Raw genomic sequence first — 24,943 nt, 5'->3', positions numbered from 1 at the left:
ATGACACCCCACGAGTAGAGAACGGCAAAGAAATGAAGGAAGAATTATATAACGCACGTGCACAGTCACTGTTCCACTCATTCCACTCATTACACCTTTTCCTTGGTGGTGTTCGTTCTCGTTGCCGTTGTGCTTTATTTACGTTCCCTAATCATAAGCATGAAAACTTAGCATAGTAAAACGGGGATCTTTGTTACCAATATTCGATCGCTTCTTTAGCATAGGTCTACTATAAGTTTCTGATCAAGTTACAAAAATTTCGTGTTAGCTTAATATGGCCTTCCCTTTCACTATGGTTGTGGGAGAAGACAGGTTAGTAAACCAAGCTGATTTCTAAATTATCTTTCTCTTGACGCATTAGACTCGAATCAAAAGAGTGAAAAGAAACAACCTTCCTTGGCCGAGATTGATTTTCATCTAAGTTACGTCACCACAAATTTCAAGCATCGAGCAGTCTTGGGAAGGAAGTTACTTCAAGTTTTAAGTGTAAATGACCGATAGTTTTTTATTATTATTATTATTTGCTTGATTGAATCTACTTGAGATTGTGATATGGAAACCGAAAAACAAGCTATTTGTGGTCTTTTGTTCTGGCTGCGCTTTAGCCATCTGAAAACATGACATTTCACCTCCTGTTGGGTTAGAAACCACGGGAGATGGTCAGACCTGGGAAAATTCAAGGCGTTGTGTCAGAACAAGAATGTAGGTTTACATATTTTTCGTAGTGTTTTGCAATTTTGAACCAAAATTGGAACTACGCGAGCGGAGTATCTAACTCATGGTATTTCCCTGTGTACCATCACCAGACCGCCCAAGGCTAGCTTCGAGTTTCCGGAGTGACCTCATAAAGGAGCCTGTTAAGGTTGCACTCTAAGGAAGGTCTCACCTCTCGTAGCTTGTAGCGGCAATTATCTTCCCTAACACTTTTAGTACACGGCACTCGGGTTCTATTTTCCCTCTCTGTCATTACGTTCTCCCTCGCTAATTCCTTCCACTTCCATACTCACTACATCGGCCACGGCCTCTTGGATTACCTTGTACTAAAACGGTAAATGTCTAATTCGGGCCGTGTTGTGTGCATGTGTTACAAGTGACATTGCAGTAATAAGTGCATCGTTGCTTATTTCCCTAGTGTATGATATCCTTCTTCTCCGTCATCACCAATGTCTCCAAACCTCGATCAATAACAAAACGTGCAATAGCTTCGCATACTTGTCTGCCGGTCACACCCTAAGCCGACACCCTAGTTCACTCGATAAAAAAGAAATCAAGAAAACGTGCAAAATTTAACTGTTGCTGAATTTTTTGATGTGCCGCCTTTAATGTTCGTACCAAATTTGAGCAGCTGAAGAAAGAAGGTTGCCATTTCATTTTTTCAATTTTATTCCTCAGTTACAATTCCCACATTTTTATTTTCGGATAAAAGAAAAGTTAGGTTTTCTCGCTGTCCACAGCCTTATTTCCCGCGCGCAAAATTTCAAAAATTGTACAATTCACAACAAAGGGCTGAAAAGTAATAAATTTGACAATAATTTCTCGCATGGAAGAGGCGTTCCACTACCATACAAGTTTGGGCTTCTATGAGAATGGTTATTTTGTTTGGATACCCTTTGTTCGTTTGTTTCTAAAACTTTTCCGTTGTAAAGTCTCGTGCAATTGTCACGTTTTCTGAACAGGTGCGGCGTTTCGCGACCTTTGCTTTTGTTTTCTAGCAATATTTATTAAGTTTGCCTCCTTTTTTCCTTACCACATTTTCTGTCTTCCTCTACCGAGGTCAGGGAGTCGGACCACCGTGTTTTACAGTGCTAGAGCTATGTTTCATCTCCTAGTTATTGCAAGAGTTCTCACTCTCTCGTTTGTTGTCTTTGGACGAGTTTCAGGTTAGTATTTTGATTATTAGCGACTTTACCTCATTTCAGTGCTTATGAACGAGAAAACCTTCAAGATGGTTTCTCTGCAATAGTATCTGAACGTACATTATTCAAGATGACGGAAGCATTTGTTCGCGAAAGTAGGAAGTAAATGTTCGACTGAGTGTCGTATCTTGTGATAAACATTTTTACAAAAGGCAAGTTAAAGATCTAGAACATTTGACCTACAGGACTCGGTGCGTGTCAATATTTGCATGTAGTAGAAAGAATCTACAGTAGTTAGCTCAGTTTAAAAGGTTTGCCTGCAAAACTCATTTCTTTTGGGGTCATTGTTCGGTACAGTAATTACTTTCGTCGGGCTGTGAAGTTGGCACTGTGCAGCAAGCAATGTTACGTACCGATTCATGATCTATCGAAGCAGAATAGCGAAGCCAAGAAATTTTATTCTCTCTTAAAAGTCAGAGAGGTGGCCTACTGGAGAGGTTTTACGGAGGAAGGAGTCAAAGAAAGGAATAAACAAGAGCTAATCATAATTTGTCTAGACTGTTCGTTTCCCCGTACTTAGCAACCATTTGTATATTTCTGATTAAAGTCTTCTACCGGTCTTCTTTGCTTTACTTGTGTTAGTTTGCAGTCGGTTAGGATTCAATTGTGTTCTGATAGTTCTACCATGGTAAATTTTTACTCTCTTGTTTTCTCTTTGTCAGGCTCAAATGGAATGCTATTTGGATCTGGAGACATAAATGTCCTACAGGGAAAGGACTATGACTGCAAAATATTTCCCTTTGATCCAGAGTTCTCCTCTGACGACGTTCGCGTGCAGTTGGCTGTTGCATCTAAGAAATACGAAGCAGCTGTAACCTGGATAGGGGGAGCGTCAAGATCTGGGTAAGAAAAATCAAACGAATTACAAGAAAATATTGCTTGAAATATATACATAAGCGCTTCATTATCTGTTTTAGATACAAAAATATCAGCTCTGATTATTGAAAGGGCGTGGCAAGATTAATCATGGCCTAGGAATTTTTAAAAAAACCGGACCCCAGTCAATGTTGTTCGAAAGGTGAATGACGCTATCCACAGTATAAATCGCCATCTAGTCGTTAAGTGCTGACAAAACAGCCATGCTGTTCACTGGATAGTGATTTATCCAGTGGATATAGCGTTATCTACCTCTCGACCACTCCGGGCCAGATGCATTAGATACTATTTGAGTGGCGTGGGTTAGAACTCCAAAATCTACAAGTAAAGTATGTTTCCTTAGAACTTTTGCCACCCAGAAATTTAGCAATTATTGCTGGAAAGCAACATCTCGTACACTCGAAAGCCTAAAAGTTTTTACTAATTACTAAATTTCAGAGGTTTCATGACAAGATTTTGTACGAAAGAAATCCGATCGTTGAAAAACAAAAACTGTTTGTTAACCAGAATTTCACGCACTACCATGGAGTTCTTTGCCTTCTAGTTTTCAGGGATGTGTTGCCACCTCTGGAGCGATCGTTGGATCCAGGACTGTGTCTTTGCAGTGGATTGCCTATCGAACTGTTTCAAACGGCGCATATGAGAAGAAAGTCAGCATTCCGATGTGGACCACAGGAACTGAGTGCGTTCGAGAAGATTTTCCGAAGGTTGGCATTTTATTTAAAAAAGTAACATTATTGTAACGTAGCAGTTTGCACGATGAAACATTGAAACTGCAAAAATTGGATCAGCTGTTTGCAGACGAAACCCTTCTGTTGCTCCTCGTACTTAATAGAAGAATGCATTTTTTTCATCTACAAATATACTTAATTAGTTATTAACGTTGTACAAAGCGCTTTCTATCAAGGGCAAGAACCCTTGAAAACGATTTAACACTTTTGCAAAATCTTCCTGGCCTGGTAAACTTTCTGGAAACCATATATCATTGATTTAACTGAGATTAATTTTTATACTCTTCTAAGAAAGATATTAATAAGAGAGATAAGTTGGGTCGTGCACAATTCAACCCTACCGTTTATGAAAGTTTAGAGATTCGCCTAATATATTAGAGCGCCTAGCAATGACGACGGCTGAAAAAAAATGGATTTATATTTTACCTTTATACCTCACAATTATCTAGAATTGTTCAGAACGCCGAGCGGTCTAAAAACCTCCTCAAACTAAAGATGTAATGCCGGCGATCAATTCAAAAACAAAATATGAAAAAATTATATATCGTAGTTCACGTTTTTCAAATGATGCTCAAACCTTGTGGTCATTTCACGTCTGGTAGTTTTAAAGAGGACGATTAACAAATGTACAAAGATTTATAACGCACGTGCACAGCCATTGTTTTCCTCATTATACCTTTTGCTTGCTGATGTTCTCGTTGCCGTTGCCTTTGTCATTGCCGTGGTGGTTTTCTGCCTTAATACTGGCTTAACCTGTTAACTTCCTTTTTTTTCCTTCTTCAGCCTTTGGCCACAGCTCCGTACGTGTTCGTAACCGCTGTCCATCCTGTTACAAACAAACATGACGCCGCAAGCGTCTGGGCGGAAGATGTCACTAGATATAATTTCAGAGCATGTCTTCGCGAGTTGAAAAACTTTGATGGTGCACACAAATACCTGTCTGTGGTGAGTAGTTGGAGCTTTTGCACGCAAACATTTCGGGACATTTTTGACGAAAAAACAGTCATATTTAAGACTTGACGGATAACTCCTACTTCAGAATTCAAAAATTTAGATTAAAAATGATTGAAAAATTGAAAAATGAATGAATGTCTTCCTATAACAAACATGTCAACAAACTTTCACTAAAACATGGTAATCTTCCTACAACGTACTGTTTGGTTACTGAATATAGCATACTGATTTAAACTGTCTTTTTATCTCTTTATAGAATATCTTGGCCTTCACTAACTCTAGTGTACCAACTGGTTGGACATTACCCTTGGCCGATGAATTAAGCTTTTCTAACAACTATAGCCCTGACGATAGCAAAGGCTATAGCTTCTGCAAAGTGAGTATATTAGCACGACCAGAGCCCTTACTAAGCTACACCTGTAAAAACAGGCGGGAAGAGGGAGAGCGGACACAAGATCATCACGCTGATTTCAAACTTAATAAATGTAATGCAAATCGCATCAGCTGAGATTTGAGACCTTGGCACTAACATTAACATTCTTGAAAAAAATCATCTATTTTTTCAGACTATCGACTTCCCTCAGAGATTCTTTGAAACTCCAACTCTGGTTACGACAACCAAGCATCACAAAGATGACGTCAACGCCCGCATTGATGCTGATAACAACGCCATTACAGAATGGATTGAGGTGAGATTTTACAAAAGAATTCTACCTTAGTTTCTTCACCAGCTACCGTCTGTGGAATTCTTTTTGTTTTCAAAGGAAAAAATATTCAAGAAACTATACTTATTTCAGACCAGAATTTCGTTCATCTTGTCCGCTCATTGAGCTGAGTCTTTCATTAAAGGGAAATGCTATAAGCGCACCTTATTCAGGGCCGTAGCAACTAACACGCAAACCGAAGCACTTGCCCAGTCATGATTTTCGGTTTTGTTGCTTGTAGTCATCATAAACACTCTCAATACCTTAGAAAAGAATCTAACCTTGGACATTGCCTCAGTCATCATGTTTTCATGGACATTACCTCAGCCATAATTTTTTCATGGACATTGCCTCAGTCATAATTTTTTTCATGGAAATTTGCTCAGTCACAATTTTATTTTGGCTGCGGCCCTGTTATTATGAGCTGTAAACCGTTAAAAGTGCTCTTCACTTCTTTACTTTATTTTTGAGGAAAGAAGTTTGCTTCCTTTAAGTTTGGAGGTATTACCGAACGGAAAAATGCAACTCCAAAATTGAGGCTCCGATCTCAGGTTTACTATGCGTTAAAGTTTCAAAAAGGTTTCCCGTGACGATGTTTACTTTCATTTTATTAGAGCATTACAACGACAGACTTCCAGGTGTGCTTGAAGGATATTCAACGCTATGACGCTCATCACGACCCCATCACCCTTAATTATATGGCTGCTGGGTGTAAGTATGCTATACTTGTGGTTTTGATGTTCAACCTAGAGCCGGTTTTTAACTGTGTGTTGTATAACCAAAACCAAGGCTAGAGCTCTGGCCAAAGGGCACACGCAACCCAGTGAGCCAGTCAAACCGGTAAGCAAATACATGTAGCCGACGAAAAGCGCTGGAAAACGGGCATGAACCATCGACGATTGCTTTTGGTTCTACTTGTAACTGGATGAAAAAGTGGCGCGAGCCTTGGAGCGGTTTTCAATTGAGTATCGGAAAACGAAAACCAAAGTAATCACTTTAGTCAATCACAAAGGACACAGACAAGCCAGTGAGCCAATGAAAACTCGAAGTAAATACATGTAGCTTACACGAACCGCGGGAAAACGTGTGCGAGCGAGTCACCACTGGTTTTGGTTTTGCTTGATTGGATGAAAAAGTGGCGCGAGTTTTTTAAGGCAATCGTTTAGCGCAGCAATGCAGAACCAATAACTTTTCGACACTCGATTGAAAACCGCTCTAAAATTAAAATGTCACTTTTAAATAAACACAGTATGCGAATTATTTTCATCAGTGAAGTGACAATTGCTCTAATTCGCGTCCATGTATATGGCGTATATAAATATGCTATTTTTTCTCACGCCTCCCATTAAAATAGACTTTCTTATCTTGACAGATTACCATCCCTGCAACGGCAGAACATGCCCATTTTATGGCGAATGTCGAGCGCCAACCAAAACGACACATAAATGCGTGTGCGTCCCTTGCACAACAGATGAGTCGGCTCCACTGTGCGACAGCAATGACGTCACACACAAGAACAAATGTGAATACAACTACCACGTGTGTCAGGCGCAAGAAGAACCCGGTATAAAACACTATGGTGGATGCAAACGTAAGTCCTTGCTTGTTTTATGTGGCTGAGTATCTTACCGTAAAATATCATGAGATCAAGAAAGTTTAAGAAAGATTAATTGAAAAATATAACTGGAACATTGATTCTTTCCAGTTTAACTGCTATCACTCTGTTCGTAACTGGGGAAAAAACAACAGCTGTTTGTATCTTAGACTAATTAAGCACATAAAAATCTCTACACTACAAATGAGTGACATTCTACAAATCACGTAACTTCCTTGCTCAAGACATTCTTATTGTTTGACTCTACAATTAATTTCTTACATAATGTTGCTTTTGAGAACCTGAGATGATATCCCCAATTGATCCTATAGTCTCATTAACTGCTGGTCTCGCGTTGTATTAATTTTCGTAAAGAGAAATTTCGATCAGTTACTCTCGAAAAGTGATAAAGACGTCCAAAGGCGGTATCGAGCAATATTACGGTACATAAGGGGCACTTTCGGTTTCAAATCTTGGACATTTCCAGTCACGAACGAATCCTTCCCCTTGATGTGTCGGTAATTTGGATAATTCTGTCAATTATGTCAATGATACTTCAATAATTAATTAAGTTTAATTCTTCAAAAGGTTTATGCATTCTCGATCAAATCATCTGGAAAGCAATTTTTGGTGTAAAGCTGGATTTTTCCTTAATGCACAGCTCAAAGAAATCTTAAAAGTGCATGAATTTGTCTGATTTTTATTTTCAGCATTTGCCCTTCAACGCGGTCGTGTTGCCCTCCGCTTAGAGACAGAAGATGTGCGCTGCAGAAAAGTTTACTTTAAGACGGGAATTTTCCAGAGCAGCAAAGGAAATATTCGCGTTCAGACCACCATTAACTACTTCAACTACAGTGGAAGCTTCATTCACGACGCTGCAGTAACCTGGGTCGAGAACGTTAATCTCAGCTCCTTCGATGTGTGCGCGCTTAAGGCAGGAAGGCTAGACCGCTTGACGCCTGATGGCGGGCTCACATTTATTGATTTCATCGCTTTCCAGGAGGCTCCAAAAAGCGCTTCGGCTGGTCAAGTCACTATGACAAATTGGTGGGATGGAACACAATGCGAATCAGTTGCATTTGAGGTGAGTCTAAACTAAAGTAAGTAAGTAAGTAACCTTTATTTCAGCACGATAAGTAATTAAGCTTGCAGCTTGTGGGGTCGTGTATAAATAAACAATAAAGAATAATTACAAAATAAGAATTTAAAAAAAATTTCTAATGTAAGATGTAATGTAGTTTACATAAAAATTTGTAGCTAAAGTAAGTCGAGTTAAGACGAAATCCGATAGGAACTCGCGCAATTTCAGTTTAAAGTAGGCCGAAACCTTGTGCCACAACAAGTTTAAGTATATTACAGCCATTCTTGCATTTTCTCAAAAAGCTAAAAAATGTGAACGGTTGCTTGAAATATCACCAAAAAAGATTCCCATGGGAACTCGAAGAAATAATTCAAAGTTCAGAGGAATTGCGCAAACACAGGTAAAGTTTCATCATCGGTTTCATATCCCCAGTACTTTCAAATGTTTCATACGATCTTAAAAATTTGTTTTCGACATTTGGTGTTGTCAGAAACGATTTTTTTGAGAAGATATTTAAAACAGTCGCACAGATATCAATGATCTCGGTACAAAGTTGTTTTCCATTTGTTACCAGAACTTCTGATGCATTCTCTCTTAATACCTTCAGAATTGACAGGGCTTGTTTTGAAATCAGTTTAAACTGGAAATGGGATGTCATTGAATCAGGAACCTTTTACCGTAAGAAGGGCCAAATATCTTTTCCTTGATTAAGAGAAATATCTTGAACAGTTCAAATATAAGAGGACGAAGTTACCATTCATTTAAGAACAAGTTGAGCAAACAACATAATTTTCTTATTTTTTCAGTCAAATGCGATTTCTTCACCACACGTTTTGGTAACTGCTCAACACACAGTTGTGGGTCTAAAACACGACGCCGCCACGGTCTGGGTCGAGAATGTCAACTCGAATACCTTTCTCGCCTGTTCGAGAGAAATGCAGAACTTTGATGGATTACATAAAGACATCAGATTAGTAAGTTATTAATAAACATTATTTTTAACAGTAAGGCATGCATATGAGTCACTGAGGTTTGTAACATAATGCCCTTTGACAGCCAGAGTTCAGTCATTTGTACGAGTCTTCTCCCGTAGTTAGTCCCTTCGAGAGATTGTAATGGTTAAATAATGGCTATCAGACTCCCAAAGATTCAACAGTCCTTTAATTAAGTACGGACCGACTGGAACTCGGTGTTTCGACAGACGGCGAAGACACTTTACGTTCGCAATACAACGTTTAACCAAAAATGACCTAACAAATAAGTGACAGGCGCAGAGAGAGGGAAGGAGGGCGTCAAAAGAGAGGGAGCGGGAATGCACGCAAGGAGGTGAAAAACCAATGTCGTTAATTGATGATAAAGAGATAAAGGATATTACATGGCCGCGTGGAGATATGAAATTTATTTCTGAGTGTTGAAGAGTATTTCACGAGTGAGAGGCAGTGAACGAGTGAAATATTTTTCAACACGAGAAGAAATATTTCTTATCTCCAACTGGCCATGTAATGTTCTATTTATTATATAAACATCAATGAAATCCCAAACCATTTCACGTTCACTTTCGCTGCTCATGGCGCCCTTTATTATGCAACCATGGCAACGGTGATCTTTTCACATGTGAAGATAACGTGTTATTTTCACGTGTGAAAATACCATGTTTTCGCGCGAAAGCTCCCCTGATATTTCAATGGTTGTAGTGATTTATTACGAGTTCTTCGAGTGTTTTAGTTTTCAAGAAGTTTAACATTGTTCAAGATTATCCACTCCTTGCAACACATGCATGTGTTTTCAGACGAAGTTACGGCAGCAAATTTGGTGATGTAAAGGTGGCCATGTTGGTAACTCAAACCATTCCTGTGGGAGTTGAATTCTTTCCTTATGTGAACAATCTATTTTCTTTCCGATGAATTTGCGTGGCTTCTGGCCACGTAGGTCAAAACGCTCTATTAAAAATAAATAGTTATTGCTACAAATTCAAATCTACGCGTTTTTTTTTTTAATTTAAACTGTTCTATATACTCTCTACACCGAGAAAAGGTGCTCCATTGTGTAATGCTGGGGTAATTTTCATTTTATATCACTCTGTTCTTTACCTGCAGAACTGGTTTGTATACGACAAACTTCCAACAAATCTTGCCGGTGAAAAACATCTCATCGAATTCCAAAACAACTTTTTACCCCTTGCTGAGAATTACAACGCTTACTGTCAGGTGAGATTTTCCTGCTTTATTGTTATATTTAATTTCAGAACTTTTAATTTATGCAATAGAAATAGCTCCATTTCACCAATTGATGTTAGTTTTTCATGAGTCTGTCCTGTTATTGATCATGACTTTCGTCTTCAGACTAACATTATAATGTTATGACGAAATTCCTTGTGAATAATAGGGCAGACGCATGAGAAACTGATGTCAATTTGTTTTTTACAATAACAAAAAGGCATATGTCAATATATCTGACCGCTTGTTCACAATGTAAACAGGCCAATGAGCGTGCGAGAATTGCTACAGTTCTATTGTCAAAATATATCTTAGCCAGCAGCGGATGTATAAAACAAACGACCCGTTTACCATCAAATGATACAGAAGGAGAATGCACACAAAAAAGTTGATTTTCAAAACCGAGAACAATGACCCTTTCAATCCAATTTGTAATATATCAAACACGAGAGACCGTTTGACCACATTTCCAAACAACGACAAGACAATTAAGTTGAAAATACGACCCGTTCTGTAGTATTTTTGTTAAAAACCTATGCTAGATCAGATATCCAAACACCGTCACGACCATGATTTCCTTTGTTTAAGCTTGATAAATCATTATCGACTTTGGGAAACAATTCCTGTTCAATGTTTGAACTCGTCATTAACGTATTTTTTTTCAGTCGCGGAAAAAGAAAAAACAAAATACTTTCCAACTATTTATTTAGGTATACTGATGTAGACTCTTTTTAATTTCTTCATTTCACTCCTAGATTGTGAATTTTACAACGCCCAAGACTTCGACGCCCACGGTCATTGTGTCAGCGACTTATCTTAATCCTGTTCCCCAACATAACGGCATTGCCACTTGGGTAGAGGTATGTAAATATGACAATCTCCACTATCTCCACAAGCTGTCTCCTCACACACGAACCATCGATACCAAATTTTAGCGAAATATTAATATTTTGCGTTCTGTGATCTACAATCATCATTCGATAAGCTATTAAAAGTAATCCAGAATTAAACATCGATCAAGAAAATCTACACAGAAAACCTCGCTGAAAATTATAAAACTGCAATCAAAACACACGTTACTTATGCCCTTGGATTAACTAAATTCTGACTCCTTTTCACGCCGATAGGGGTTTTTACAAACTTGTTTCAGTTTACACTTTCTTTTTTTAATAGGCCACAATGTCTTTAATTATAACATCTTTTTTCGCTTAAATGTTTGTTTCCTCTACTTTTTTAATTAGCAAATTACAACTAAAGGTTTCAAAGTGTGTCTCAAAGAACTTCATGATCAGAATGGTTATGACCCCGTGAAGGTGGCTGCTCTTATCATTGGTAAGCATCTTTATTTTATATTTTAATTAATTGGTTATATTTGACTGAATAATAAGGACGAGCCCACAGGTCCACGACAGCAGCTTTGATCTGGATTTTCCGATTCTTGTTTAGTACAATCAATTTCAAAACTAGTTGAAGAGAAAGAACATCATTCGAGAAGACGTAAACTATTCCATGTTGATTCGAGAAGGTTACCATTCTAAAAAAAAAACGTTTTCGCGATTGACACAACAATACGTGGAAGATAAATTTTAAATCAGCTTTCACGTTAAATTTTGCACGGAAACCGAAGTATTTCTCTGCTTTTTCAATAAATAAACCTTATTCAGCCCAGTGAAATTGTATGAAATTCTATAAACACACGCACACTCATAGCTGTAGATAGTTACCATTTGACGAACCTATATATCTATGATAATAAACAGAGAAGAGGTTTCCGCACAAAATTGAAGTTTGGAAGGTGGTACAAATGTTTGCCCAAAATTTTTGCGGAGAGAATAGATGCCGCTCTGATGGTTTAAAAATATATTTTTCTGGCTAATCAAAAAGAAAATCGAGCACTTCAAGACCAGAACCTCTCCCAGGGAATCAGTACTTGAACAAGGAGCGAATAGCAAATAATTGTGCAATAATGTATATCTTCTTTGCGCAAAATCGTTATCCAGATCTTTACGAAACCACACTATTATACAATTTTTTTTTTAATGACAAACTCTTTTTTATTAACATTGTTACTCACCAATTCTGTTTTATGCACAGGTTCCTAACGGATTACACAATTACAACTCCGATACAATGAAAAGGAAATGGCTTCGGAGCGCTGAAGGAATAAATAATGTAAAGAAAAACTTTTTTGAAAATGATTGAATTGAGTATAATGTGATTATAAGAGAAATTATGAACTCATCCTGGATGAGAAAGTGTTTAATAGCACTATAAATCAAAGGTGGAACAGAATAAAATTACGTGCATTTAATATTGTGTGTTTCTCTTTTGTTCTTTCTAACTTAGAACCAATATTTTGGTGTTCACGTGCTAAATCCCCTTAGCTTCAAACGATTTAACATCTCGGTTTTTTTTTTTTTTCTTGATCACACTTCTCTATTAGTTCAAGTGACGACCACCGAACTCATTCCTTATCTCACATGTAGACTTTCATAGAAATTGAGTTTTCAAAATTGGACACTTGACACTGCAAAATGCCTACACGAAGGGACTAAAACCGAGAGAAAAGGACAGAAATTTTGCCAAGCATCTCTCAGTGTTTTGAAATCAACATAATTTATAGATACACTAAAGCATGTACATTTGACGGTCGGTTTTATCTCCAGATTGACTGATAGCCTCTGGAGTGACTGCCATACGTTTTTGCCTCAGCAGATCACGATTAAATTGTTTCTTTTGTTTTTCAAAAGGCCCGCCTTCAAACATTTTCGATGACTCGAGGACATATCAAATCACCTCATTATTATGATTTAATACATTTTGCTGGGAACGTGGCATTCTATAGTGTACATAGACCTTTTTGACAAATATTAAACTTATTTTTATGTGGCTTGTCTTTAACTAAGTAGTGTTAGACGCAGTAATTCGCTTCTAAAAATCGTTAGAGGTCAGGGATCTCTCCGATGTTTCATGATTTCTTTTTTTTACGATACATATTTATTAATATAACAATTCAACGCGCTGCACAATACTAACGGTACATTACTTGTATTGTTTTTACAATATAACACTTACTAACAGTCTGCTACCTACATTACTTTCATTACAATGCTAGACAGTATATGCATGATGTTTCGCTTTTTTGACATTAAAATTACTTGATATACATAGCATAACAATACAAAAGTTGCTTTCTATGGACGCTACAAAGTTATTTATCATGTAGTTAAAATACAACAAAACAAAGAGAGAACACTAACAGAATAGACATAAGATTTTGGGCTTTGACTTAATATTAATTAAGTTTTCCAACAGATTTTTGCGATTTTTAGACAGATTGAAATTGGTTAGTTGAATTAGAAAAAAACTATATCATAACTTCAAGAGGATATTTTGTGAAATTTTAACTCAACCTACGTCTAAATATCATGCGATAACTTTGCGATTCCTTCGTGATGTTTAGACTGACCGTAGAAACAATGCTCGGTTTAAATAAAAATACTGAACTAGGTGGTGCTATTTCTAGATAACACAATTGTTCTTGTTCCTTTCTTCTTCTTCTTAAATTGATGGCAAATATCTGCAATGTGAAAAACCAAATACACATTATTCCAACATGGATAGTGAGAGCAATCAATAAAATTCCTTAAAAAGGCATAAAATGTATGGGGACTCTTGTATTTTAGTGGATGTTCATGAAATGGCCATAAATCGTTAAGTCCTATGTGAATACTACTCCAGCACAGAAAAAATATTGGTCACGAAGTATTTTATCGCTTTTTTGAGAACTTTATTGATTGTTCTCACTATACATGTCACAATAATCTGTATTTGGTTTTGCCTATTGCAGATATTTGCCATCAATTAACAGCTATTCACAACACTACGAAATATGCACCTTACTTTAGATGAAGCCACGGAGAAAAATCAAATTGCCCAGTTGAAATGAATATCTGTGCTTTAAGACTGATTGTTGTAAAACATGATCCAGTAGATTTCATTTTCACGTGGGTTTTCTTGTTGTAGAAAGATGACTGATTAAATATGCATAATTTAGTGTCAAATGGCCAGTTTTGCAGGGGGAGCCCTAACTTGAAAGGAATAAAATATTTTGACCTACTTTTTTGCCACAATCATTCAATCACCAAACCCAACATTTGTGCCAAGTTTGAGCGAAATCGGTGATTTGAGCTGTATCACCTCTCGTCCGTGGTTGCCTGGTTTTTCCATGGACACACTCTTAAGTCTGCAACTTCGTGTACTTGGCTTCACATTTTGTCTCGATATTAAGTTCGATATGCTATATGCGGTGCACAAATGATTTATCCACCCGAAAGCAGCTAAATCTGAAAGTAACGATGGTTCTTGCTCTCGCAATTTTGCGGTCAGTATGGATATTTTCACAGATTCAAACATGGAGGGTTGGTGGCCTCATGGTTAGTGCGCTCGTGGCCAGGGGACATTGTGTTGAGTTCTTGGGCAACACGCCTTATTCTCAGCGGGTCTCTCTTCACCCAGGTGTATAAATGGGTACCGGCGAATTTGATGCTGGAGGTAAACCTCCGATGGACAAGTATCCCATCCAGGGGGAAGTAAAAATACTCCTAGTCGCTTCATGCTACAGAAACCGGGATAAGCTCCGGACTGATGGGCCTCATGGCTCGTATGTAGCCTTTACCAAAGCCAGAAACGACAGTTACTTGCTAAATGTTACTCACAAAATTTTGCTGTAATTGCTCAAAAATAGTTCCATTTCGTGTTTAGGTATTTTATCTCCAGTCATCATGTTGAGAACTTGAAATATAAAAATGTACATTATTTTGCTTTGCATGGGAATTCAATAAGGTTTCTTGAGTAAAGAATTCATCTTCATCAGATGTGGAGACAAAATGTACAAATTCTCATTTAAAGGTTTTAATCAAAACTATAGCAAAATTCCCGAACGTGATCGGCTATCAGCAGCCCGATTTGAGCATTAATAATACACATGAAAAAATTACTCGATTCTTATTGGCTAAGAGCAGTGCAGTTCAAGTGTAACACCAGAGCAAAAAGTGTAACACCAGAGCAAAAAGTGTAACATCAGTGCAAAAAGTGTAACACCAGTGCAAATTACACATCGAAATTCTGGATTATGATTGACTGAAAGACAATAGCTGGTTTTCACATGACGTCATCAAAATTCGAACTACAAAACTATTGATCTTCCTGAGATTTTACTTAAATGATGTATAAGAGCAGCTGAAAACTAATATTTATACAAATTTTCGCCCCGAATGGGTTCTTGGTTTTGTGATACACTACGCTTGAATTTCTAGACTTTTGCGTGACGCGGCATTTACATGACGGCCTAGAGAGCTGTCATGATGGCTAAAAAATGTGACTTATTTCGGGGAACTTGGCTACCTGAACAGTTCATGTCTTAGAAAAAGTATTATTTTAATGTTTTAGAGTCCCTCGAGGGATAAATTCACGCTTTTGTAGCAAAACTCGGTGACAGATGTTTCTGTTGGTTTCCGGCCGCCATGTTGGTGCCCATACGGATGGGCACCAGCATGGCGTCTCCATACAAATCTCTATAAATTTGGGTAAAAAATTTCTCCGCATATCTCGCATAAGAAAAATTACTGTGACCAGCATTTTGGCGAGAGTCTTTGCATATTTACCTTCTTTCATTTCCCAGATTCTGGACTTTATCTATTGACCGGTTTTGATTTTTATTTTGATCTATTTTGAATTACGTGACACTGAAAACCAGCAATAGGAACTTTTCTAAGAAAATGATATCACGTAAAATGATGACGAAAATTTTGTGATGAAACTTTGAAAAAACTTTTCTTGAATGAGAAAAAATGGCTTCAAGAAAGATCTTCCGGCACTTCCTCTGCGCGAATTTTTTCATGTTTGTAACTAATCATACGGTTTTTCTCGTTCAATTTAGAGTTAACTTGCACTTGTGACTTTCAAAAAGCTGAAATTGCTCTCGCCGAAGCCGCTCGTGCAATTTCAGCTTTTTGAAAAACACACTCGTGCAAATTAATTCCAAATTGAACTCGAAACCGTATGATTACCTATACTAATTGGACAGTGTACGCGTCATGCTTGTAATTGCACAGTACGCGTCATTTTGCGCGCGCTGTTGCGGTGCACTTTGTTGAGTAAACCGCTGTGTTTTTCAGCATTCATAACGACGTTTAATCATTCAGCGCTCAATCGAAGGTTTGTTCGTTTCTCGAAGTTTATCATAGTTTTGATTAATTGGTAACAGGGCTTCGCGTCGTCCAATTCAGTCTGTAATCATATTCGTGATTAACAAATCGGACGACCGCGAAGCGGGAGTCCGATTTTGTAAATCACTCGTAGGATTACAGGCCGAATTGGACTCCACTCAGTCCTATTACCATTATTAATAAGTGCTTTTTACCTAAATGAAAGGAATTGGCCTTTGGCAATTCATTCTCTTCGTCGTTTACGGTATAAGAGACATTTTAATGCTCTATCATTTGTTATTAGATGTTGTTTTAGCCATGGAGGAAGTTATAGACATTAGTTATCTTAGTACACAGCAGGTGGAGTCTGTTTTCGCTCCTTTTCTTTCTCGACAGTTAAAAAGAATATCATGAAAGTTCAGACTTTCCTGTTTTCCCACCCCAACCTAAGCGGGAAGTTAAAGAATGTCATCGTCATATAAATAAACAACGCCAGGGCCAAGTTAATGTAACATTGATGATTATTTTTATTAACTTGGCAACCTACATGGTATTCACTTGATATCTAAAATCTGTCTTTTTGAAAACCGACATGGCGGCGAAATAAAAACTTGTAGTAACAACTACAAAGATTAAAAGAGTATATTAATTACTAACAACCGCTAAGAAAATGCGATACCAAGAAATGACTTAATTTGTTAGGTAACTTAACCAGTCTTCATTTAATTTCTAAATATGATTTCTTTTCCTAGACTTCTAGTGGCCATGTTATTCCCATGAGCCTTCAGGAAAGGTTTTTTTTTTCAGTCCTCTTTCGTCTTTCATTGATTTTCCTTCCTCAGGCCTGGGACGGGAGTTTCTCAGTGTCCTTAGACGGTCTGCAAGTCGATTTTTTGGCACCGTTGCTTCGTCACTCACCTACAACGAACAAGATCACCAGAGAATTGAAGCAGCATCGTTCGGGAGACTTTTCACTTGGAATTTATGGTGTCGGAAGCTAGATTAAAACCAAGTAAGGTTGTTTTGTTTCAAATCATTTCGTTTGACCCTTGTGTTGAGAGAAAGAGGATTTAGAAATCAGCAAGCTTTACTGACCTGTCTTTTCCCACAACCGTACCAAAAGGGACAGCCATATTGGGCTAACACAGAGTAGGGAACGACGAACATGAAGACAAGAAAGAAAGCCAACGTAATCCGTGAATTCATATTGTTATCGGCCCCAGTTACGAACTTTGCTTCTGTTTCTGTGCTTGCTGTATATTCTCTAAAGTGCGAGATTAGCACTTATCTTTTATACACACAAAATGTCATAAATTCATAAATAACATAAAGGTTCTGCTATCAATCACCGTTCAATTGTGATAATGTGGTAATCATGGTTTGCATATTTTAGAGCTTTTCATCGTTTAATAACCTGTTTATTAATTTAGTAATTGAAGCACAAGCTTCCAGTCGGTCAGCCAGTGAAGTTGGTTCGTTTTCTCTGACACCCACCAAAAAACACCTTGCAGCAGCATATGGTTGCTGTTTTGTAATTAACTTTTGTCACTGATATGACTGCATTAGTAATCAGTTAAATTAGTAAGTGAAAGTGAAGAATGATCATCGCAGTAAATTTTCTAATTTAAGCAATTGAAAAGAAGAAGCCTGAAAAAATCAGGGCTTCGACGGGATTCGAACCCGTGACCTCCGCAATACCGGTGCGATGCTCTACCAACTGAGCTATGAATTCACACATCGGGAGCGAGGTCAATTAATTGAGTTCATATCTTCCCGTTAGGAGTGAAATGATCTGAAGTACATATGAAATAATTCATATATAAATTAAATCAAATAAATTAAATAATTAAATAATTAAATTAGCAAGTATTAGCCAAATCTTGAGTTAATGTTCTTGCTTTTTCAAACCGCGCCTTGTTTTTTGCAATCAGCTGATTTTAAGTTCCTTGATTACTTCTTCAATTTTATTATGCACTCCTCCCACTTTTATTCAACACTACCGATAATTAACGACATGTATTCTTCTTGATTCAATTTATTTAACAGTATCGTGACTTCCTTTTGAGAGAACCTGTACAGTATTCTCGAAAATTCTGTTTTAAAACAACCACTCAAACATAACCTATTAACACAGCCGTTTCACATGGTGGACTACCACTAATTACATAGAGTCTACACTGGAGACCTGTGTTGCGTTGTTTGTAAAATGAGAAAGTTTAAAACTCTTCCTGCAGATTATACGAAACTCATCAAGCCTTGTATCAAATTTGACCCATGTGACTATACATATATTGTGACAAGGAGATTGCAGTTTTTCTAGTTCGTAACGTCAACTCGTTTCGTCTCTTTCCTCAGTTAGATATTCTATAAGTTGTATAGATATTCTATAAGTCGTATAGTTGTCTAGCAACCAGAAAACAGAAGCAAGTTCGAAACAAGTGGCCCTCAGAAAGAACGCTGCTTACTATGAAAGCAACTAGGGTTGCTGCTCCCGTAACTCTGCGTACATATTTGGGGCTCATCACTATATGTGGATATTTTCACAGACTCAAAGTCTGAACTGAGTGTTATTTGCTAAATTTTACTTGCAAAATTTGAGAAGAAGGAAAAAGGCGCTTAACTCATCAAGATGAAATGGGGTAATTACTCACAAAATGAAATAGTCCCATTTTGTTTTTATTTCACCTGCAATCATCACGTTATTAGTGAGTACTTGAGACATAAAAATGTAAAAATATACATTTGCCTTACATGGGAATTCGATATTATTTCTTGAGCAAAAAATTCATAATATTATATCAGAGGATGGAAGAAAACAGGCGAGTCGCTCGGCTGTTACGAAATAAAAAATTGAAGACTTCTCTTCGCAATATGTATATTTTCAGAACACAATGATTCCGGCTTCCAGTAGCCTTTCATATAACTTAGAAGAGTTTATAAACTTTTTTTACAAACAGCCTAACAGAGATCTTGATTGTAGAATGAATGCAATTGAAGTTGCACTCGATCAGCATAGAGGAACTGCCTGAAAACCAGCTAAGGCTGACGTAGCTTCCTCTCTAAATATTGTAACAAAATTAGTGGTAGTCCACCACGTGAAACAGCTGTGTTTTTAGGTCTGAGTGGGTGTTTTAAACAGCATTTGTAGTGAATTCTGTCCAGTTTCTCTCAAGAGGAAGTTACGACTGAAGCTAACAAATAAATTGAATTCAGAAGAAATGTCGTCTATTATCAGCGGCTGAATAAATGTGGGCGGCGTATTGAGGTAATTGAGAAAGTCAACGAGTTACTTAGAATTGATCGATAGCAAAAGGCAAGTCCGCGGTTTGAAAAAAAAAACATAACATTAACTCAAGAGTTGGCTAATACTTAATCATTTTCTCTTGACTTAATTTAATTGATCATTAGTGTAGTCATATCAGTAACAAAATCTAATTGCAAAACAGCAACCACATGCTACAGCAAGGCGTTTTGCGAGAGTGTAAGAAAAGATCACTGGCTGATCGATTAGAAGCTCGTGCTTCAATTAGTAAATTAATAAACAGGTTTTTGAATAATGAAAAGCCCTAAAATATGGAAAAATTATCACAATTGAACGGTAATTTAATACTAGAACCTTTATCAGTTATTTAAGAATTTATGACATTTTGTGTGTATGAAATGAAGGGGTATCGAATGGTCTTTGCGAGCATGCGAGCAGAGCGTTTATTGTTACTTGAAATTAGTTCTTTTGTATTTATCGTCGATTTAACCGAAACGCTCTCCTCAATAAAAATTTGAAAAAGTTGATATAGAGGGTTCATCTTCAGTTTCTCTGCAGAAGAGCTTTATTCCAAACAATAAAGTTGTTTTCGAATATGCCTTTTTCTCGAAGACATCGGGGATCAATAAAGATAAGGTTTTGAGCAAGCAACTTCTTTGAGGGTTTTGCAAATCGCCCTTCACTATTGTAGTAAAAAAAGCTCAGAACTTTTAAGTCAAAATATCATATCGTAGAATAAAACTTATCCTCAAACTTCCCCGTTGTTAAAATGTTTATTTTATCAGTCGTCGTTACTATTTGTTCACTTAAACTTCGTCTTTGACAACATGGCAGATTTACTTTGGGTGGAAGAATGAATTTCCTGTAACGGTGACAGGAAGATTCCTGAATTTTTTAAAAAGTATATTCCCTAAAAATTGAAAATAAAAGTCTCAAGCCCAGTAGTTTGGTCATACTGACATTTATACTTTTTGTCCATATATCTACGCTTATCAACGAAGAAAAAAGTGCAAGCTAATGCTCACTTGTAAAAATAAAGTCAGTCTTTGGCAGAAAAAATTGGCTGCTTACATTGACAATTTTCCAACTTGGTACTCATACATGACAAATTTGACAAAATAATTAAAAAGCGTGGATAATTTCGATCAAGGCATACCCAACCAGATTGCAACAATACCAACAGCACAGATAGTTATTTCGCAGAGTAGTGGCTACAGCAGACGTTTCTGGAGATGAAAAGCAGAGCACTCTTCTGGTTGAACGACTATACTGCTCACCAGATATAACTGGTGGAATATACACAGCCAGTTGACATTTATCTTAGTCTTAAACTCTTTTGTGTCCATTACTGCATTTCTTGGAAATGCTAGATCGAAGTTTCCCTACCAAACCCATTGTATTTTTAAAATGATTTTAAACTGTTTTTTTCAGTGCTATTTTATAAAAAAATTCAAAATTTTGCTCTGTGTTTGTAATATATTTAAATGTATAGTTAAAACGTATTTTATGACATTGAAATAATTTTCCATCAGTTTTTAGTGTATTTTTTAAACAGGGTTTAAATAGATAATTTAAAATCTATTTCAAGACTACGTCCGCAAACATTTTCTATAATAGTTTTAAAATACCAGTGAAACAATGTTTTGAATGCAATCTTGGCCAAGGTAGTAGATATGAAAGGTAGTTTACAAATTATTCGTGTAAAAATAGTCTTTAAATAAGATATTTAACACGTGCTTGTCAAATCAACGTTATAGACCAGATTTTTAAACATGATATTCAGAATGCAGTTGACATGTCAACAGCATAAAATACGTTTTAAATAGAATATTTGAAACCTATTTGAAATGGGAATTCATGATAAAGTTTTAAAATGCCACAAAGCAGTCTGTTTTTAACATATTTTAATTTTCATTCAAGCGAATATACTATATTAATGGCAGTTTTAAATAATGACAGCAAGGTCTGTCTTTAAACAGATTTTAAATTCACTATTTTTTCACAATTTTGAGACGTGCAAGATCAACATGTCTAACTCAATAACAATTTAAAGCTTGTTTACGACAACCAATTTTCAGAACATATTTACATAGAAATCAAAGTGGAAATACATATAGACGGCACATGCATATCTAAAATATATTTGCCTAATTCACCTAAAAGAAGGATTTGAATTACTCTCAACAAAATTTGCATCTCTTATTTGAAAACTGCTTTCATATTTTTTTTCTCTTTTCATTCACGCTACATGTACAAAAACATTTAACATATTTGATTACAATTAACTGTTGTAGGTTTAGTACGCTAAAAATGAACAAGACAGTGTAATCCAAATTCTACTCAAAGATATGATAAATGAGCTTTAATTGGACAGATTGTGCACCATTTGCTCAGTACGTGATGTTACATTCAATGAGACTGAGTTCAATGATTATGGTTTCTTTGCAAAGAAGTCTCCTTAAATTAGCAGCAGATGCAAATGCAAAATCATTACACACTTTGGCGGAAGAAGGGATCTAACTAACAAAATATTTAGGTATATGCATGTACTCTACCCTCGCAGTGAATCCTGATTTCATAAATATTTATTCCTTCAACCTCCCGATATCTGCAACCATTTTCATTTCATCTGCTTCGACACTTTGCCAAACGCCGCAAAGAGAAAGTGTCATTTATTTATAAGCAAGGAAACAGAAAAGCTGCAAAACCTTTGGGGACTTCGATAAAACAAACAGCAGCTTGCACTCAGTGCTTTGGAGGAGGCAGGAAAGGAGTTCAAAACCAAATCTGTATCCTTGCAAATTAAAACTATTGGTTCTAATACATCAGCACGAGACCCTGGCGCAAGGGTACAAAATCAATGAGGTAGAAGTGGATGATCACATGAAGACTGGCTTACCAAAATGGTCTACTTCGCCCGCTAAAAGCCTATATGGTCCCATGACACCCCACGAGTAGAGAACCGCAAAAAAATGAAGGAAGAATTATAACGCACGTGCACAGTCACTGTTCCACTCATTACACTCATTACACCTTTTCCTTGGTGGCGTTCGTTCTCGTTGCCGTTGTGCCTTACTTACGTTCCCTAATCATAAACATGAAAACTTAGCTTAGTTGTACGGGGATCTTTGTTACCAATATTCGATCGCTTCTTTAGCATAGGTCTACTATAAGTTTCTGATCAAGTTACAAAAATTTCGTGTTAGCTTAATATGGTCTTCCCTTTCACTATGGTTGTGGGAGAAGACAGGTTAGTAAACCAAGCTGATTTCTAAATTATCTTTCTCTTGACGCATTAGACTCGAATCAAAAGAGTGAAAAGAAACAACCTTCCTTGGCCGAGATTGATTTTCATCTAAGTTATGTCACCACAAATTTCAAGCATCGAGCAGTCTTGGGAAGGAAGTTACTTCAAGTTTTAAGTGTAAATGACCGATAGTTTTTTATTATTATTATTTGCTTGATTGAATCTACTTGAGATCGTGATATGGAAACCGAAAAACAAGGTATGTATGGTCTTTTGTTCTGGCTGCGCTTTAGCCATCTGAAAACATGACATTTCACCTCCTGTTGGGTTAGAAACCACGGGAGATGGTCAGACCTGGGAAAATTCAAGGCGTTGTGTCAGAACAAGAATGTAGGTTTACATATTTTTCGTAGTGTTTTGCAATTTTGAACCAAAATTGGAACTACGCGAGCGGAGTATCTAACTCATGGTATTTCCCTGTGTACCATCACCAGACCGCCCAAGGCTAGCTTCGAGTTTCCGGAGTGACCTCATAAAGGAGCCTGTTAAGGTTGCAGTCTAAGGAAGTTTCCACCTCTCGTAGCTTGTAGCGGCAATTATCTTCCCTAACACTTTTAGTACACGGCACTCGGGTTCTATTTTCCCTCTCTGTCATTACTTTCTCCCTCGCTAATTCCTTCCACTTCCATACTCACTGCATCGGCCACGGCCTCGTGGATTACCTTGTACTAAAACGGTAAATGTCTAATTCGGGCCGTGTTGTGTGCATGTGTTACAAGTGACATTGCAGTAATAAGTGCATCGTTGCTTATTTCCCTAGTGTATGATATCCTTCTTCTCCGTCATCACCAATGTCTCCAAACCTCGATCAATAACAAAACGTGCAATAGCTTCGCATACTTGTCTGCCGGTCACACCCTAAGCCGACACCCTAGTTCACTCAATGAAAAAGAAATCAAGAAAACGTGCAAAATTAAACTGTTGCTGAATTTTTTTGATGTGCCGCCTTTATTGTTCGCACCAAATTTGAGCAGCTGAAGCAAGAAGGTTGCCATTTCATTTTTTCAATTTTATTCCTCAGTTACAATTCCCACATTTTTATTTTCGGATAAAAGAAAAATTAGGTTTCCTCGCTGTCCACAGCCTTATTTCCCGCGCGAAAAATTTCGAAAATTGTACAATTCACAACAAAGGGCTTAAAAGTAATAAATTTGACGATAATTTCTCGCATGGAAGAGTGCGTTCCACTACCATACAAGTTTGGGTTTCTATGAGAATGGTTATTTTGTTTGGATACCCTTTGTTCGTTTGTTTCTAAAACTTTTCCGTTGTAAAGTCTCGTGCAATTGTCACGTTTTCTGAACAGGTGCGGCGTTTTCCAACCTTTGCTTTTGTTTTCTAGCAATATTTATTAAGCTTGCTTTCTCCTTTCCTTACCACATTTTCTGTCTTCCTCTACCGAGGTCAGAGAATCGGACCACCGTGTTTTACAGTGTTAGAGCTATGTTTCATCTCCTAGTTATTGCAAGAGTTCTTACTCTCTCGTTTGTTGTCTTTGGACGAATTTCAGGTTAGTATTTTGATAATTAGCGACTTTACTTCATTTCAGTGCTTATGAACGAGAAAACCTTCAAGATAGTTTCTCTGCAATAGTATCTGAACGTACATTATTCAAGATGACGGAAGCATTTGTTCGCGAAAGTAGAAAGTAAATGTTCGACTGAGTGTCGTATCTTGTGATAACGATTTTTACAAAAGGCAAGTTAAAGATCTAGAACATTTGACCTGCAGGTCTTGGTGCGTGTCAATATTTGCATGTAATGGAAAGAATCTACAGTAGTTAGCTCAGTTTAAAAAAGTTTGCCTGCAAAACTCATTTCTTTTGGCGTCACTGTTCGGTACAGTAATTACTTTTGTCGGGCTGTGAAGTTGGCACTGTGCAGCAAGCAATGTTACGTACCGATTCATGATCTATCGAAGCAGAATAGCGAAGCCAAGAAATTTTATTCTCTCTTAAAAGTCAGAGAGGTGGCCTACTGGAGAGGTTCTACGGAGGAAGGAGTCAAAGAAAGGAATATACAAGAGCTAATCATAATTTGTCTAGTTCTGTTCGTTTCCCCGTACTTAGCAACCATTTGTATATTTCTGATTAA

General features: G+C 37.2%; 2 protein-coding genes across 2 annotated transcripts; both read left to right on the top strand.

The window, feature by feature from the left end:
• Positions 1-2,494: 2,494 nt before the first annotated feature.
• On the top strand, positions 2,495-5,975 carry LOC145482517 (uncharacterized). The gene is made up of 6 exons (XM_081461117.1): positions 2,495-2,759; positions 3,337-3,499; positions 4,307-4,468; positions 4,734-4,853; positions 5,044-5,166; positions 5,796-5,975. The coding sequence occupies exons 1-6, from the start codon at positions 2,542-2,544 to the stop codon at positions 5,973-5,975; spliced, it is 966 nt and encodes a 321-aa protein (XP_081317243.1). The 5' UTR covers positions 2,495-2,541.
• A 73-nt stretch (positions 5,976-6,048) lies between these two features.
• Positions 6,049-12,377, top strand: LOC145481977 (uncharacterized). The gene is made up of 7 exons (XM_081460561.1): positions 6,049-6,772; positions 7,486-7,859; positions 8,663-8,830; positions 9,953-10,063; positions 10,828-10,932; positions 11,314-11,404; positions 12,167-12,377. The coding sequence occupies exons 1-7, from the start codon at positions 6,481-6,483 to the stop codon at positions 12,172-12,174; spliced, it is 1,149 nt and encodes a 382-aa protein (XP_081316687.1). The 5' UTR covers positions 6,049-6,480; the 3' UTR covers positions 12,175-12,377.
• Positions 12,378-24,943: the final 12,566 nt, after the last annotated feature.

Source organism: Orbicella franksi, chromosome 3 (assembly GCF_964199315.1).
Source record: "Orbicella franksi chromosome 3, jaOrbFran1.1, whole genome shotgun sequence".
Lineage (NCBI taxonomy): Eukaryota > Metazoa > Cnidaria > Anthozoa > Scleractinia > Merulinidae > Orbicella > Orbicella franksi.
This window is presented reverse-complemented; position numbering and strand designations above follow the sequence as displayed.

Coding starts and splice junctions, on each gene's coding strand:
- LOC145482517 (XM_081461117.1), top strand. CDS start 2,542: ATGGTAAATTTTTACTCTCTTGTTTTCTCTTTGTCAGGCTCAAATGGA. Junction 4,469..4,733: donor CACACAAATACCTGTCTGTG/GTGAGTAGTTGG, acceptor ATCTCTTTATAG/AATATCTTGGCCTTCACTAA. Junction 5,167..5,795: donor CCATTACAGAATGGATTGAG/GTGAGATTTTAC, acceptor TCATTTTATTAG/AGCATTACAACGACAGACTT.
- LOC145481977 (XM_081460561.1), top strand. CDS start 6,481: ATGTATATGGCGTATATAAATATGCTATTTTTTCTCACGCCTCCCATT. Junction 6,773..7,485: donor ACACTATGGTGGATGCAAAC/GTAAGTCCTTGC, acceptor TTTTATTTTCAG/CATTTGCCCTTCAACGCGGT. Junction 10,933..11,313: donor GCATTGCCACTTGGGTAGAG/GTATGTAAATAT, acceptor TTTTTTAATTAG/CAAATTACAACTAAAGGTTT.